This window comes from Phodopus roborovskii, unplaced genomic scaffold (assembly GCF_943737965.1).
Source record: "Phodopus roborovskii unplaced genomic scaffold, PHOROB, whole genome shotgun sequence".
Taxonomy (NCBI): Eukaryota; Metazoa; Chordata; class Mammalia; order Rodentia; family Cricetidae; genus Phodopus; species Phodopus roborovskii.
This window is the reverse complement of record NW_026126721.1, coordinates 1,985,407-2,001,711: the sequence shown is the minus strand read 5'-3', so window position 1 is coordinate 2,001,711 and position 16,305 is coordinate 1,985,407. Positions and strand designations below refer to the sequence as shown.

Here is a 16,305-nt window from a genome sequence, read left to right as displayed (position 1 = left end):
TTCAAAGGAAAATCTGTAATTTATGCCTGGGTTTTATTTCATCTAGATCGTGCAGATTGCTACTGATTTTATGTTTAATTTGGAGAGAAATGCCTTAAAAATAACATGCAAGTACTGGGTTTGAATACTGAAGACTTTAAATATAAAGGCAGAAGCAGAAGTCTGGGAAGTTTAAATCTATTTCCTCTTCCTTAATCCCTTGGAGAGAGAGAGAGAGAGACTCACTGGCTAGCTGGAGCCTCCAATCTTTCGCAGGAGTCATTGGCTCTTTGCGGTGGCCCTGTCACCAGGTGAAAGCTGTCTGCGGGTGGGAGTCTGCACCCTAGTGAGGCCAGCTGACCTTCACAGACTCTGGGGTGAAATTGTGAAGGGTCTGGGAGACTACTCCTTCAGACTCCAAGAGAAGAAAAATAAGGGAGAGCCCGGAAAGAAGCCTAAGCCTCCAAGAAAGATAGCAGTGAGTTAAGGAACAGGCGTGATTATCCAAGGTAATTATGTAAAAGAGAAGCAAGCCTAGGAGTTCTAAATGGCTGCAACTTGGAGTTTACTCTGCCTAAGGTGAGTGTTCAGTGTTCGCGTTCCTGTTTCTCCGCCAAGGTTTCTCTCCCCCTCCCCTTTCCGGCTTTTTCCCACCCTCATTTGAAAAGGCAGCTTGCTCAGTCCTTCAGATCCCACTTTCAACCCTTCTCTTCCCTGTCATCCTCAGCGCCCCCATTAGCCATCTACCCCGCCCCCACCCCAGCTCCTGGGACCCTGAGTTCTCTTCTCCTCTAGTAAGGAGCAGCTGTGTTTATCCCTGCACCCCGCAAATGCATCCTGTGCTTATTTCACCGACGCTGTCGCGGTACGGCTGTCCAAAGAACACACCTTTCCAGCCAGCCCAGCAGCCACGTCTCGCTCCACTGGTTCAGGAAAAGCAAAGAGAACTCTTGAGCTCTCCAAATCGTACCCACTCCACTGGCCATCTCCCTTCCCTTCCCCTTGACAAATGATCCCTTCTTGATCATCCTCCTTTTTTTCCGATTCCTAGTTCTGTTTACGGAAGCCTAGGGCCGCCTGCGGTTGCACCGCTCTCCCTATGGTTTTTGGAGACTGGAGGTGGTGTTTTACGGTCCTGCAGCATGTTAAGGACTATTGGAGCAGATCTGAAGAATCTGGAGGCTCCGGGAGCGGGTGACAGGAGAGTGCCCCCTCCCCCTGGGCGGGTGGGGGTAGGGAAAAGAGAAAGGGACTAGGCTTGGGGAAGGAGGCAGGGAGGCAGCTGCAGTGCTGTGAGGGGTGCGTGCGCGTGTGCCAAGCTTGCCCGCCGCCTCCTGGCTCAGTCTGCGATCTTCGCTGCGTGGGACACTGGGCTCTTAGGGCGGAGAAGCTGGAGCAGCGCCCCTCGCCCTGGCCTCCCGTCCTCTGGGCGCCTGGCGGTCTTCAGGGCCAGACCTTTTGGGGCGGGGCGCAGGACCCCGCCACGCTCTCCGCCCCCGCTGCTTGCGCCCAGCCAGTCTCCCTCTCCATTGAGTTTTCCTGAAGCGGGCACCCATCAATGGTCCTGCTTAGGGATGCACACGCAGCTCACGGCCGGAGGGGGGTAGCAGCAGCCGCCTCCAGGTACTGGCCCTCCTGGGTTTCCACCACCACCCGCTGTTGCCGCTCAAGCCCCAGGCGCACTGAGGTCCTGGCCATGGGTCTGCTGAGGCTGCCTGTGCTGGCTTGAGAAGGGGCAACGGAGCCACCAGGCTCTGGGGTCCCCAGCTGCCTGCATGGATGTCTTCAGCTTTGTGAAGATTGCAAAGCTCTCCAGGTAGGGACCGCACGGGTTTTCTTTGCACCTAGGGCCGCTGCAGAAACTTGGTGCTTTATTTTTTCTGGGGGCTGGAAAGAGCAAAAGCTTAAAAGAGCAGCTGGGCTTAAAAGAGAGGACCAGAGGTTGCTACCTTCAACTTATTTCTCCCTTTCTTATGGGGCTTTGTAGCCACAAGCATCACACACACACACACACACACACACACACACACACACACACACACACACACACACACAATATTCGAGGAAGCTTGTTTTCCCTTAGGAAAAGCCCCAGTGGTGCTTAGGGGTCGCACCATATGTTAAAGGCCAAGAGAAGATGGTTGTAATCGATTTTGCTAAGGGCAGCCAAAAGTACTTGGACCTTGGGTACTTGCTTTCCAAGCAGCAAGCACACAAAGTGTCCCCTTCTTTCCCACCTCTAAATTAGACCTCCATTCTCTGGAAAAGTCAGTTTGAAGGTTGACCCGGATGTCTCCAGCAGCGACCCAGATGGCAAAGTCATGGAGGTAGAAGAGAAAGGCTTTCAGCCATTCTTTAACTGGAAATATAAAGCCTTGGAGATTTAGAAATGTTTTTCTAAGTAACTGTTATGATTGAAACTGAAGACAAATCATCAAATCAGGCCGATTTTTCCAGCAGTGCTGATGGGAGAGTAGTAACATTGCCATTCTGGAACCAACAAAGTAGTATCAGAATATTCTTCTACCTCCTGCCCTGCTGTCTGCTGTCTTCCAAAACCTTCATTGAACCAAACAAGTCATGTCTTGTGCTTGGGACAATAACTGAGAGAGCTGGGTAGGAGAGCTGTTGGAAAACCATGTCTTTCTACTATCTCGCAAGTCTGTGGCAGAGGTAGCCCTCTGCCCTAGAGGTCTGGGAAAGTAGCCCCTAGGAGATAAGCACTTTTTAAAAAATTTCAATATGGAGAGTACCATGCTAGTTTTCTCTTTCTTTCTTCCTTCCTTCCTTTCATTCTTCCTTCCTTCCTTCATTCTCTTTCTTTTCAGATAAGAGTAAAATGTGTTGATTGTGTAAAGCAGGGATGAATAACTCAAGAACCTGAGGTAGAAAATATGTTTTCACTGGTTGCCCAGTCCTGTTTGAGGCACTCATAGCCCTTTGGTTTGGATATTGCCAAAAAAACACAGCTCATTTTTTTCTTTGCCTATCCCCATACGCCCTCAACCATAAGGATCAATCTTCATGTTAGGCATAGATTTCTCAAGGGAAAGGACCTCTATGCAACTTACTCTGGATAGATTGGAGATACTGGGTGCTAGAGAAATATGTGTCTTAGAGCAGCCACCCAGGAGAGGTCCCTAAACATCAGAGGACAGATATGTTAAGTAGCTGATGGCTGTGATGTGGCAAGTTATTTGGTTGTATGCTGATATTTCAAAGGATCGTGGCTTCACACCACTGTCCTGTTATCTTCCTGCATACTCCCATCTATAGCTAGATAGTAGACAACTGTCAAATAAGAACCATGTTCAGGACAGAGCTATGGGCCAATTCTGGAAGATGTGGTACCCTCTGTATGATAGATGGAAATGAGACTGGGGGAGAGAAAAGTTCAGTTGAGAGTATGGGCTAAAGTCACAGAGTTTTGCGTGGCTTTATGCTAAAACCAGCAGGATTCATAAAACATCCAGAGACTCCATGTAGTCCTTAAACTTTGGATCCCTGGGGAAGTTGGTATTACATGTCAATGAAAAGATGCATTGTATCTATTCTTGCTAGGTTCTAGTATATCTTTGTGATTTCCACAAGTCAGAGGTTTTATAAAAATCCAGACCAGGCTGTCTGTGTGTGTGTGTGTGTGTGTGTGTGTGTGTGTGTGTGTGTGTGTGTGTGTGTACCAGAGCAGGGATTAGAATCTTTTGTAAAGAAAAGTTTAAAATTCAGTAAATGAGTATCAATTTTACTTTCTGTCCTTATGTCATCCACTGGAATGTTTGTTCTAAAGGGAGAAAGTGCTTATGTTCTAAACCAATGTGCCCACTGAGAAATCTTACAGCCTACTGGAGTGCTTCCTTTGCTCAGTTTGAGTTCCAGGATGGACCTCAAGCTAGAACAGGGATGGCTTTAGGGGGTTTACAGCTGTTTGCTTCTGCCCTTAAAAGGTAGGGGTGTGTGTGTGTGTGTGTGTGTGTGTGTGTGTGTGTGTGTGTGTGTGTATGTACGTGCACGCACGTGCGTGCTTGCGGGCTTCACGCGTACTTTAAACAATGTTCGAAAAATCAAATATAAAAGTGCTTACACGGCAGGATTTCCCTGATTTCAGGGTGAATAATCTTCCTAAAGGATTTAACTTTGATCAGTGTGGTGGGTTGAATGCTTCAAATTCTCCTGACTTACAGGCAAATACAATCAGTTGCCCTAGGTTTGGTTCTTAGACTTGCCTTTGGTTCTTAGGAACTTCAGCATTCAAATGTTGATTTAGAAAGCAACTGCTGTAACTGATATTTGCCAAGTGTCCGGTCTGTGAGTAAAGACAGTGATCATTAATGAGCATTCTAAGGGAATATTAATCTATGCTGGAATCAATAAGCCAAGTGCTTTGACTTTCTGAGACACCACATTTAACTATTCATATACTGATTTGGGACCTTTTTAATCACATGAAAATTCAGAGTTATAATTGCCCCTCAAGAACCCAGTACCGTCTTATCATTGTCACATAAAATAAACACTGCCAAGCTACATTAGCTAGCATGTGATGGTGACCCTTTAAGCCATCTGTGTGAGTTATAGCCCTTGATTGCATTCATTGTGTGTGGCACACTGTGTCATGGTTCTGTCCAAAGATGTTTTCGTATTCTAATTTTCTGGTTATTAAACAGCTTGATAGTTTACATGCAGTTTTTCTTTACTGTTTCCTTGGTAACAATTATATATCATTTTTTCCATCCTTGTAGATGAGAGCATTATAGGAGATTGCTTTATAACCTAGTAATAGTATAAAAATAGGCATATATTTTTATTGTTACTGTTCTTAGTATTGACTATTTCATTTGTAAAGCAGATGCACTTTCTCAAATGTTTATAGAACACAGTTCAGTAGAAAAACATGATTATGCCATTTTTTTGCCTAAGGGAGGTGAGTTGAAACCCCAAATTCATAGGAGCTTTATTAAACTAAGCAAAGCATTCATAAATTGAGTGGTGAACTTTATTGCTATATGATGGTGAGGTCCTGAGTATTGATTATGGTAGTAAGAAAATTCACTGTTATTACTATTTTGGTCTATAGCAGTGACTAAAATGTGTGATAATAGTGTGCTAATTTTACTGCAAGTATCTTAACTTTTGAAGAGTGAAATGTTTTCATCTATAGTTTTCTTACATTTTGATAGAAGACCTACTTGCATAGAATGAAACCTACTTATATACAATGAAATTTGTATTGTTTTTCCTTTACATTATCCAGAACTAACCACTTCCCGGGGAAGTGGCTCCTGTATATTTCCTCAAGCAATTCTGGCAATAGCACTGATAATAGTGAGCTCTGGAGACTGGCAGTGAGAGACCCCAAAGACTCTGGATTTGAATTTCATTAAAGATGCTACTTGCTCATCTTCTGAGTCCTTTCTGGTTCTGCTGACTTCCATGGCTGTCAGGAGGCGAAATGATGAAGAGTTTCATAACAGCACTAGATTCCTGTTTTAGGAATATTTAACTTTGGTTTCCCAGGGGCTGCTAGTGCACTGAACAAGTCTAGTCACTCAGCTTTAGGGAGAAGGCACCTAGCTCATGCTCCCTGCCATTTTGATCCCCACCTCTCTCTCTCTCTCTCTCTCTCTCTCTCTCTCTCTCTCTCTCTCTCTCTCTCTCACATACACTGTAGTGATGATAAAACTTGTATTTTAAAGGCACAAGGCACATATACTGGAAATTCTTACTTTCTGCTTATAGCTCTTGCAGCTACCTGGTCATTCTCTCCCTTTTGCACAGATGCACAGAGGCATACAGATAACACACACACACACACACACACACACACTTTTCCATAGTAGTTTAGCATTATTAGTAGATAAACAATGGATCCATAGGTTGTTTTTTTTTTCTTTTCCTTTCTTTCTCTTTTTCTACAGTGCTGGGGATAGAATGTAAGACTCTATGGACACTCCTACTGAATAATAGTCCTAGCCATCAGAAATGGATAATCTTTAAGGAACCACCTTAAAAACACTGATTTCTACTCTAAGCATAGTAGGAAAAAAACTGAAGCTTTAAAAAGGATTGTTGAAGCATACATATAGTCCTGAAGTTCACCACTCTCTTATAGCATTAAGTGCTTTTTTTTTGCTGTTTGTTTCTTTTTGTAACAGGGCCTCTGTTGGTATCTCTGGCTGACCTGGAACTCTCTATGTAGATTAGGCTGGTCTGGAACTCAGAGATGTACTGCCTTTACCTCTAGAGAGCTGGGATGAAAGGCCTTCAACACACTGTCTGCCACTTTTCTTTTTGTTTTTATTTGGGGCGGGAATGTAGTTAAAGCTGTTCTTAAAGATGGCTTTGATGGTGCACACCTTTAGTTCTAGCACTCAGGAGGCAGAGGCAGGGGGATCTCTATGAGTATGAGCCAGCTTGGTCTATAGAGCTAGTTCCAGGAAGGCTCTAAAGCAATACAGAGATACCCTGTCTCGAAAAACCAAGAAGAAAAAAAGAAAGAAAGAAAGAAAAAAAAAACTGTCCTCAAACTCATTATATAGCTGAGTATAGCTGAGGATGATATTGCTTCCTCTTCTAAATGCTGGGATTACAGGGATAAAATGCCACACCTGATTTACATGGTACTAGGAATTGAAATAAGGACTTCATGCAAGTTTTTCAAGTAGTTTACCAACTGAGCTCAGTCCCCAAACCCATGAGATGTTTTCAAATGTCATCATGTCAAAGAAAGATCTATGAAGAGGTTCAACCAGCAGGTGAGCAAACTATGATTTAAATGCCAAATCTGGCTTGCTATTATGGGACAGTCTGTGAGCTAAAAATTAATTTCTTATTTTGTTATTTTGAAATGGGTTAACAAACAAAAGAAAAATATGAAATTAAAATTCTGGTGTCCATAAATAAAGTTTTATTGGAATATAGCCATGCTCATTCATTTTTTACAGTGTCTCTGCCTGAATTTTTTGTACAACAGCAAAGTTGAAAACATGCCATAGAAATGCTGTTTCACAAAGCCAAAACTACTGTTTACTGTCTCTTACAGAAAAGTTTACTTCCCCCTCCCTTTCTCCCTCCCTCCCTTCCTTCCTTTTTAGGTTAATTTGTCTTATTTGTTCTTTAAGAATTTCATACAATGAGTTTTAACTTTATGTATCCTTTCACCCAACCATGCCCACCTGATTTTGTATCCTTCATCTTTTTTTTTTTTTTAACCAATCAACTCCAATATGTGCTGGCCATATAGTCACAGATATGTAGCCTCCCACTGGAGTATCCTTGACCTACCAATGACAACACTCTTAAAGAAAACTGACTCTTCTATTGTCAGCAGCTAAAGACAGAACATTTCTCCTGGGCTAGGGTATCCACTTACTGTCTCCATGCTGAGATTTGGTCTGGCTTGAGGTTTCATGGGGTTTGTGTATGCTATCACAATAAATATGCATTATGTGTATAGCTGCCCTGTTGTGTCTAGAGAATAGTTTCCTTGTAGCCATCCACAATGATCCCTGAGCTGTGAGAAAGGGGGTTGTAATACAGATGTTCCATTTAGGGCTGAGCAATCTGTAGGCTGTTATTCTCTGTTCTTTGGTCACTTGTGGGCTTTGTGTTGATCACCATCTAGGGAAAACAGAAGTGTCTCTGATGATGTTTGGGTGATGCATCTATCTGTGGCTATTGTGATGGATCATTAAGAGTCAGTTTAATATTATGTTTATTGAGCAGAAAAACACCAGTTGGTTCTATATTATGGTCTGTGACCTGCCTGGCCACAGAAAGAATCTTATGCAACTCAAGCTGGCCTTAGAATCCCAATCCTCTTGCCTCTTTCTCCAAAGTGCTGGAATTACAGGAGTACACAATTATACCCAGCTCTTTGTCACTGTCTGAACATGTGTAAACACATGTGTTCACATGCCAGATCAAATATTAAGTAATCAAATTCACTAATATATCCATAATTAATCTAACTTTATTTTTATTAGAATTAAAGATGTTTAATATTTTACCTGTTTGAACATCGTCCTCATAAGTGATGCTGCTTCTCCAACAGGTTGTCCCTGGGAACATAAATCATGCATATTATTTCGTCACTCAATTTACCTCTTTTTTGGGGCTAGTAAGTTATTCTATAGAGTGTTGCTGGCCTTTCAAAGGCTTTTAAATTTATAGTTCAACTTGGATGAAAAATGAGTGACAATAATACTGGGAAAACTTCCCCTAGCATGTGCCAGTGTACTTGCTGATGGACTGAAAGGAAGAATGCTAGGATTTCCTTATGGTACACTTGAGCCATCTGATCTTAACGGCAACTGACCTTCATTAATCTGTTTCTAAAGGAATCACTAGATAAGTGGATTTTGTTGTAGGCAGAGGAATCCAGGTAAGCTGGATCAATGTGGAATTAAGCTAAACTTCAGTTGTTATAGAATTTCACACACACAGAATGAAAAACATTTTATACCACTTTTCACATCTCACTTCTTTAGTAATTAGGGTCATTATGCTCTTAGGCTCTGTAAGTTGTCTTGAAGAAATCTAAGACTCAGTTTTAGATAACAAAGTTAATATTCCCAATTTTTTCATAGCAAAGACAAAAGAGGAATTTCGTGACTGAACTGTCACATTTTCAAGTAAGGTTTACATATTTGGCATGAGGCAAATACTCTATACTAAATAAAAGAAGTGCATGAAGTTGTGTAGAATCCATTCTAATTCAAGTTGCAAATCAGTGGTCATATGAGTTTAGCTGAACAGTGACCACAATTGGTATTCTTGAATGTAAACAAGTATCAATATTGAAGTATTAATAATAAATGGCTTGAGGCCTAGAAAGATTGCTCAATAATTAAAAATAGTGGCTTGGTTCAATTCCTAGCACCTACACAGTGGCTCATAACTAGTGCCAGGGGATCTAACCCCCTCTTCTGTTATCTGTAGGCACCAGACGTGCATTTGCTAGACAGACATACATTCAGGCATACACACTTGTGCATATAAAAATAAATAAGTAAATCTTTAAAATAAAATAAATGGCTTAGGACACAGAAAGAAAATTTTAATTTCTATTTTGTCATGAAGCCTATTTTTTTTTCTTAGTATGATTGATGACTATAATGTCATCAACTTTGGCCTGATAGAAACCTAAGCTTTGCTGCTATCATCTCCATAAGCAAAATTTTAATTGAAATAAAATAAAATTTTCTAGGTGTTTGTGGTAGTAAAAATGGTTGGAAGAACAAAATAAATCTACCTATAATGACCATTCACTGCAGGAATGTCGTTTTAATTTGTGTTAATTTTTATATGTTCTTAAGTTTTATGACATCTGCTTTGTAAAAAATAAAACATGATTATCTCACACTTATGCTCAAAATTAGTATTGAAATTTTCCCAGTGAATGTAAGACTGCACAAAGCAGTATCTTTAGTTGGCACAGTTGTTCCCTTCACATGAAGTCACAGCCAACTCAATTCAGAGATTCTCTGTCTGTTCTACCTTGGGTCACATGTCTAGCCATGCTGGTTTCACAAGGGCTCCCTGAGTGAATGCTTTTCTGTTATGCAATGCTTGGTCCACTCTACCACTATTGATCCTGGTACAGCAGTGATTAGTAGGGGCTAGTTTCTGGGATTAGTTTGTCCCAAGCCAGTCACATGAATAAATGAATTGTGGCTCAGGGCAATGCCTCATCTCTGGCTCAAGGCACGAGTTGACAAACAAGAGACCACTTAATTTGTTTACCATGACTGTTTGTATTTATTATATTTTGACTATCAGTTTTTGTAAATAGAGTTTCAATGAATCACAGCCTTACCCACTGGCTGCATTATCTATGGATACTTTTGGAGACATCTTACAGTTGAGGCCAAGACCATGAGGCTTTTAGGGCTAAAGATATTTATGAGATTACCTGCCCTTTCCACAAGTATGATATTTGACTGTCCTTCCTTTATCTTTCCCTACCCAGTGTGTCAGTTCCCTTTAGTGCTAGAGCCATATTCTTCGTGTCACCTGCTTTACTAAGGAGAAGGAACATCAGCACCTTCCATGGGATCATCCTTGCTAGCCCCTCTCTACTAGTCTTTGACAATTAACCCTGTGTAAGTGGTCCTGACAGGGCATGGAAGCTCTGCTCATACAGTCATTGGAAGATACACACTTTCTAATCCTTAATATAGGATCCTATATAGTTGATATATTGGTGGGTATATGGAAGACAAGGTAGAAGTATTTGAAAGGCTATAATCTGTATTGAAGTCTTTTAGCCTTCTATGCATTTTCAAGCATCCATATTAATTATGTGGGAAGCTGTGGAGTTTAATTCAGTTGTATATCCTTATTCTTAGACATGCTGGTTCCTTCCTTTTTCATAATGCTATTTTCTTTTGAAAAAGATTCTCATGTATCCAAGACTGGCCTCAAACTCACTATGTAGCAGAAGGTGAACTTGCATTTCTATTCTTCCTGCCTGGATTGCCTAGGTGCTGGAATTACAGATATGAGTCACTCTACCTGGCTTATACAGTTCTAGAGACATAATTCATGACTTCATGCATTCTACGCAAGCATTCTACCAACTGAATGAGCTATATCCTGGCCTTCTCATAACACTTACTCACTATATAGTAGATTGCAGTTTTTCTTTCTTTTTCTTTTCTAGTCCTGGCTAGTCCAAAATTACTATGTAGTGTATGCTGGCTTAAAATTCACAAAGATCTACCTATGTCTGCCTCCACAATTCTGGAATTAAAATTATATTGGCCATTATGCTTGGCTCTTTTTCATTCTTAAACCTCTCCTGAATTTAAGCCTATGTGGCATTGCAGTTCCTTCCACTAGAGTTGAGGCATATTTCCTGCTCTATTGCATTGGATTTGGTTGAGTGACTTTCTTTGGTCAATGGAAGCTGGATAGGGGCCACAGAATATCCATTTTAGTAGAAGAAAGCCTTTATTGTACATTTCTTTTTGAACTATTTATCCATTATTATTGTATGTGTGTGGTATATATATGTCACTGCATGTGTCTGCAGGTCATGGGACAGCTTTGTGGCTTTGATTCTCTCCTTTTACTTTTATCAGTTCTGGACACCAAACTCAGGTCACTACATGTTGTGACTTAAATGAGACTGACCCCCAAAGGCTTATGTATTCAAATACTTTGTCCCCAGTTGATAAAACTGTTTGTGAAAGAATAGGAGGTGTGATCTTGTTGAAGGAGGTTTGTCACTAAAGGTAGGCTTTGAAGTTTCAAAAGTACATACCATTCCCATTTAGCTCTGCCTTCAACTTGCTGATAGGATATAGGCTCTCAGCTACTGTTCCAGTGTAATGCCTGCCTGCCTACTTGCCTGCTGCCATGTTCCCCACCATGACAGTTAGACTTGCCCTCTGAACTGTAAAGCTCCAATTGAATGCTTTCTTTCATAACTTGCTTTGTTCTTGGCATTTCTTCACACAAAAATAAAAGTAACTAAAACACTGTGGTTGAATTGCAAGCAATTTACCCACTGAGCCCTTGCCAGTCCTGGTCCCATTTGTGTATTGCTTCTAACATGAAGAACTTCTTGGCTTGGTTTGACCTGTTGTTCCCAGAAGCTAGATTTATCTCGAGGAGTACCATCTGGCAAAGCTGAAAACATGAGAACAGATGGTTCCTTTCCTATGATGCCATAGATGTGACTTCATGATGGCAGTGGTTGCTCAAGGTTAATGGCATTATGAATGAGTAAGATTTTAGGTTGTGTTTCATTTATGAGCTCTTTGAGAGTAAATCCCCTTTGTTTGGAACTTTCTTTGTTCATAATATTTGGTAGATTATGAATGAATTAGGGTAAAGGCATGCTGTGTCCCTATACTGTCAAATATTAATGATTATAGATATTCCTACTTTGGGAGTATAATACCAATTTATTATACTCATTGAACACTTGGCAATGAACTACTACCTATACTTAAAGCTTAGGACCCAGCCATATATCTGGACCTCTCTGACATTCTCATTACTGTTTTCTTTTCCTTCCTTCTAGTCTTTGACAGTTCATCTGTAACCATACTATCTTTACTGCCAAAAGAATGTTTAGATCATGTTTATATACTATTTGAAGAATTGATAATAAGAGGTTTGTGTACTTAAATGTTGTATTACAAGGCATATTGTTTGATATTTTGTTTATATTATACTAAGAAAATGAAGTAAAGGACCAGTAAGTACAGTGTTGTGCTCACTATTCTGGATAAAAGGTGTTATTTTGCTTATGTTTGACCTAGAGTTAGTTTCTTTCTCTTTTAGAATGTTGCACCAAATGAACAAATTGGAACAAATGGGATTATGAAAACTTGCTTAAACACTAACAAGAAGTAGGGCATAACTATGAAAACAAGAAGGTATTGCTGTTTGCTGTGATGTAGTAAGGTTTGCTGTGATGTAGTAATCAATAAGGTACAAATCATTAAAAATCTACATTCAAATGTCTAGAAGGATATACAAAATATTACTAACAATATTTAGCTTTGTGAAGATTAGTACTCAGAGTGTTGTGTGAGGGACTAGGGGACATGAAGCCATTGACTCCACATTCCCAGCTATATTATATGTCTTTTTTTTTTAATTTGACTTTGAACCCAAGGAATATGCTACATGTTACCAATAAACTTGGATTTTAATGATATTAATGGAGTACCCACATAAATCAAAGGCTTTGAGAATGTTAACAATATATTCTTATTGCCTTTTTTTGTCTGGTTGTAAAAATAAGATCTTTCTTGCTAGGAATCTTAGCTGGGGTCGTCCTTGTGGATTCTTGGGAGTTACCCTAGCACCAGGTTTCTCCCTGAACCCATAGTGGCTCTTTCTGTTAAGGCATGTCTTTCATTGCTCTTCCACTGCATCCCTCTACTCCCTTGACCACTCCATTCCCTCATGATATCATTCTCCCTCCCCTCCCCCATTGTATCCCCCTCCCCTCCCCATTTTACTCAGTAGATCTCATATAATTTCCCTTCCCAGGGAGATCCATGTGTCCCCATTAGGGTCTTCCTTGTTACCTGCTAAGAGTTCTAGCAATAGTATAGAGGGTGCCAAAACTGGCCTACCCCTATAATAAGATTGGTGAATACCCCAACTATCATCATAGAGCCTTCATCCAGTAATTGATGGAACTAGATACAGATATCTGATCCACAAACAAGAACCAGGCCTAGCTCCAGGAATCCAGTCAAAGAGAGGGAGGAGGGAATATATGAGCAAGGGAGGTCAAGATCATGATGGAGAAGTCTACAGAGACAGCTGAACCAAGCTCATGGAAATTCATGACCTCTAAGCTGACAGTGGTAGAGATTGCAGGGAACTGAACTAGGCCTTCCATATGTGTGAGACAGTTGTGAGGATTGGACTATTAGAAAGGCCTGTGGCAGTAGGACCACAATACAAACCTGGTACATGATCTACCTTGTTGGAGCCCACTCCCTATGGTGAAAAGCCATGCTCAGTCTCAATGCATGGGAGAGGGGCTTGGTCCTGCCCCAACCTATTGTGTCAAACTTTGTTGAGTACTTATGAAAGCCCAAGAGGAGGAGTAGATCAGGAGTGAGCTGACAGAGGGAGGTGGGGGGGTTAGAAGAGGTGGGAGAGAGAACTGTGATTGGAATATCAAATGAAATTTAAAAGAATAAATAAATTATAAAAAAATAAGAACTTTACAATAAAAGTCTCCTTTGACATTTTGTAATACCAAAGGAGGGGCTGAAGAGGTGGACCAGAAGTTAAGAACAATTGCTATTTTTCCAGAGGATATGTGTTTGATTTGCAATACCCTCTTGGTAGCTAACAATTGTCTGTGACTCCAGGTCCAATGGATCCAAGGATCTCTTCTGGCCTATTTAGGGACCAGACTGGCATGTTGTGAATTGACACAGATGCAGGCAGAACACTCACATACATATAAAAAAGACTGTCCAAAGGAAAAGGTAGTTCTGCTATAATAATTTAGATTTCCATATTTTATTTTTCTCACATAGATAATATTAATAAAAAATAATATACTTAAGTTTTCCAAAAATATTACATTCCCATGTCATTAACCACTCTTAACAACCACATGAAATGAAATTTACTTAATGATTTTCTATTTCATTAACATTTAGATTGTTTTCAGTCTATTTCTTTGGATAACAATGTGATGAATTTCTTTAAAGCAACTTCTTTGGATCGCATACTGTTAAAATGTTATTTAAAGTTTTGCTAAAATTGTGGACATTCTAGTTGCTCAGAGGTATTATAGTTGACCAGCTACATTTGTCATGCAAGTTATTCTAATGATAAGACTTGGAATAGTTGTTGGTAAGGGACACCTGGATAGTAGTACTTGGTCCTTCTTGTAGAATTTTTTCAAACAAATCTTACAACCTTTTGCTTCCTTATATGTATCATGGAAAATTATGTCCTTTTATCACAAGATAAACAATTTCAAGAAATTTCTTATGGGACTAGAGAGATGGCTCAACAGTGAAGACAGTTACTATTTTTGCAGACAACCTGGGTTTTGGTCGCTGCCACCCACTTGTATGCTCACAACTGTCTGTAACTACACATCCAGGTGATCCACTTCTCTCTTCTGGCCTCATTAGGCATGCACACAATGTGATGCACATACACTAAGGTGGTAGGTGGTCACACTCACATACACATAAAATAAAAAATCTTATTAGAACAACAAATTTCATACATGAGAAATCAAAAGAGCATGAGATGTTGTACAGCTACAAAACAATAATGAAGAAACATTCTGTGTAGTGACAGAAAATGGTCCCTCAGATTCATTCCTTTAGGAAAGACATCAATGACAATGGCAGTAAATACACTTATGTTTACACACACACACACACACACACACACACTACTGAGAAGGACTGGAGAGATGGCTCAGCCATTAAAGACTAGGCTTACAACCAAAAATACTGAGAAGAGACATAGGAAAACAGTTTTATTGCAATGAGGAAGGGACAAGAAAAGAAGAAAAAATCTACTTAGATAAAATAACAACAAAAACAAACAATAAAAAACCACAAATAAGATTGAATAAAAGATAGACCATTATCAAATTGTATAGTCTTGGCTATATTGGAAACCTAGGCTTCAGCTCTGGAATGTCCAGCATGGAAAATATAAACCTTGGATAAACACATAAATTACTAACCCAGGCAAGTGCAAATATCATTTCTTAGCATTCTTTGTATGTTTTAAAGATGGTCATGTACCTGTGGCTGCCTTTGAACTCACTATTTAGTCCAGGATACTCCAGAACTCCTAGTCTTCCTGCCTCTTCCTCCCCAGTACTCAGAGTATAAACTTCTAGGTCAGAGAGATATTTTTATATCATAAAGTATGATATAATTTCAAATTTATAAAATCTTAATGATAAATTTATTAGCAAATTAAATAAATCTAGATGATCAGATGGTTATTCTAAACATCTCTGTACATATATAAATGAGTACTTGGAAGGTGGGAGCATGTTTTATATTGTTATTCTTTACAATAAAGACAAAAGATATATATATATATATATATAATTTGGTAATTATGAATAATTTATTAAGGTTTTTAAATGAAATTTTTTATCAATTTTGGACAAAAATTTTAAGTCTTATTTTATACTTTTCCCATTCACTAAAGGGGAAAACTGTGAATTTTTGAGGAAATATATTCTGAGAATATGTTGATGGATGTTTTTTTTTTTTTGCTCTCTAACTTAATTATGGTGCCATTAATTCATAATTTGGTTCTCCAATTGATATCACATCGACGGGCTGAGGAATACAATATAATTTACAAATTGGATGAAAAACATTAGAGACAATAAACCATCTGATCATTTTCTCCTCACTAAGTCATTAGGTTGTCTCCCTTCAGTGTTAATGGAGTTTTGCAAACTTTATATGCTTACATTTATATATAGCAGGATGATGTATTAAACAGCCTGGCTATTGTAGGTATACATGGGGATGTTTAATGGTTGGTGCTGCAGATTGACTTCAGGGTTTGTACATGATAGACAAGGTTGCTATGTAGCCTTGGCTGGCCTCAAACACTACATTCTACAGTCTGCCTTCAGAAAGCTGGGACCACAGGTGTGCACTACAGAGCCTGACCACGTTAATATATTTAAATGATCACCTGAACAATAGTTTTGACACATTTCCTGGTTTTAGTGCTCATCGAGAAGTCATTTCAAGATTTTTGCTGTGTCATAAATCAAGGATTAAAGATTGGCAAAGTTTTGTCTGTGGACCTAATCCAACCTCTTGTGTATTCAGCTAAGAATAG

The 16,305-nt window shown here is 39.8% G+C and overlaps 1 protein-coding gene across 5 annotated transcripts in view; it reads left to right on the top strand.

The window, feature by feature from the left end:
* Positions 1-221: 221 nt before the first annotated feature.
* Frmpd4 (FERM and PDZ domain containing 4) overlaps positions 222-16,305 on the top strand; it is a 604,920-nt gene continuing 588,836 nt past the window's right edge. For 3 of the 5 annotated variants that reach the window (XM_051174868.1, XM_051174866.1, XM_051174871.1), the window contains exon 1: positions 1,681-1,795. In XM_051174868.1, coding sequence (XP_051030825.1) covers positions 1,755-1,795 — 41 coding nt within the window. In that variant the 5' untranslated portion in view covers positions 1,681-1,754. Of the gene's footprint in view, positions 559-1,680; positions 1,796-16,305 lie in introns of those variants that run through there. The other 2 variants (XM_051174869.1, XM_051174867.1) reach the window with 1 other exon arrangement.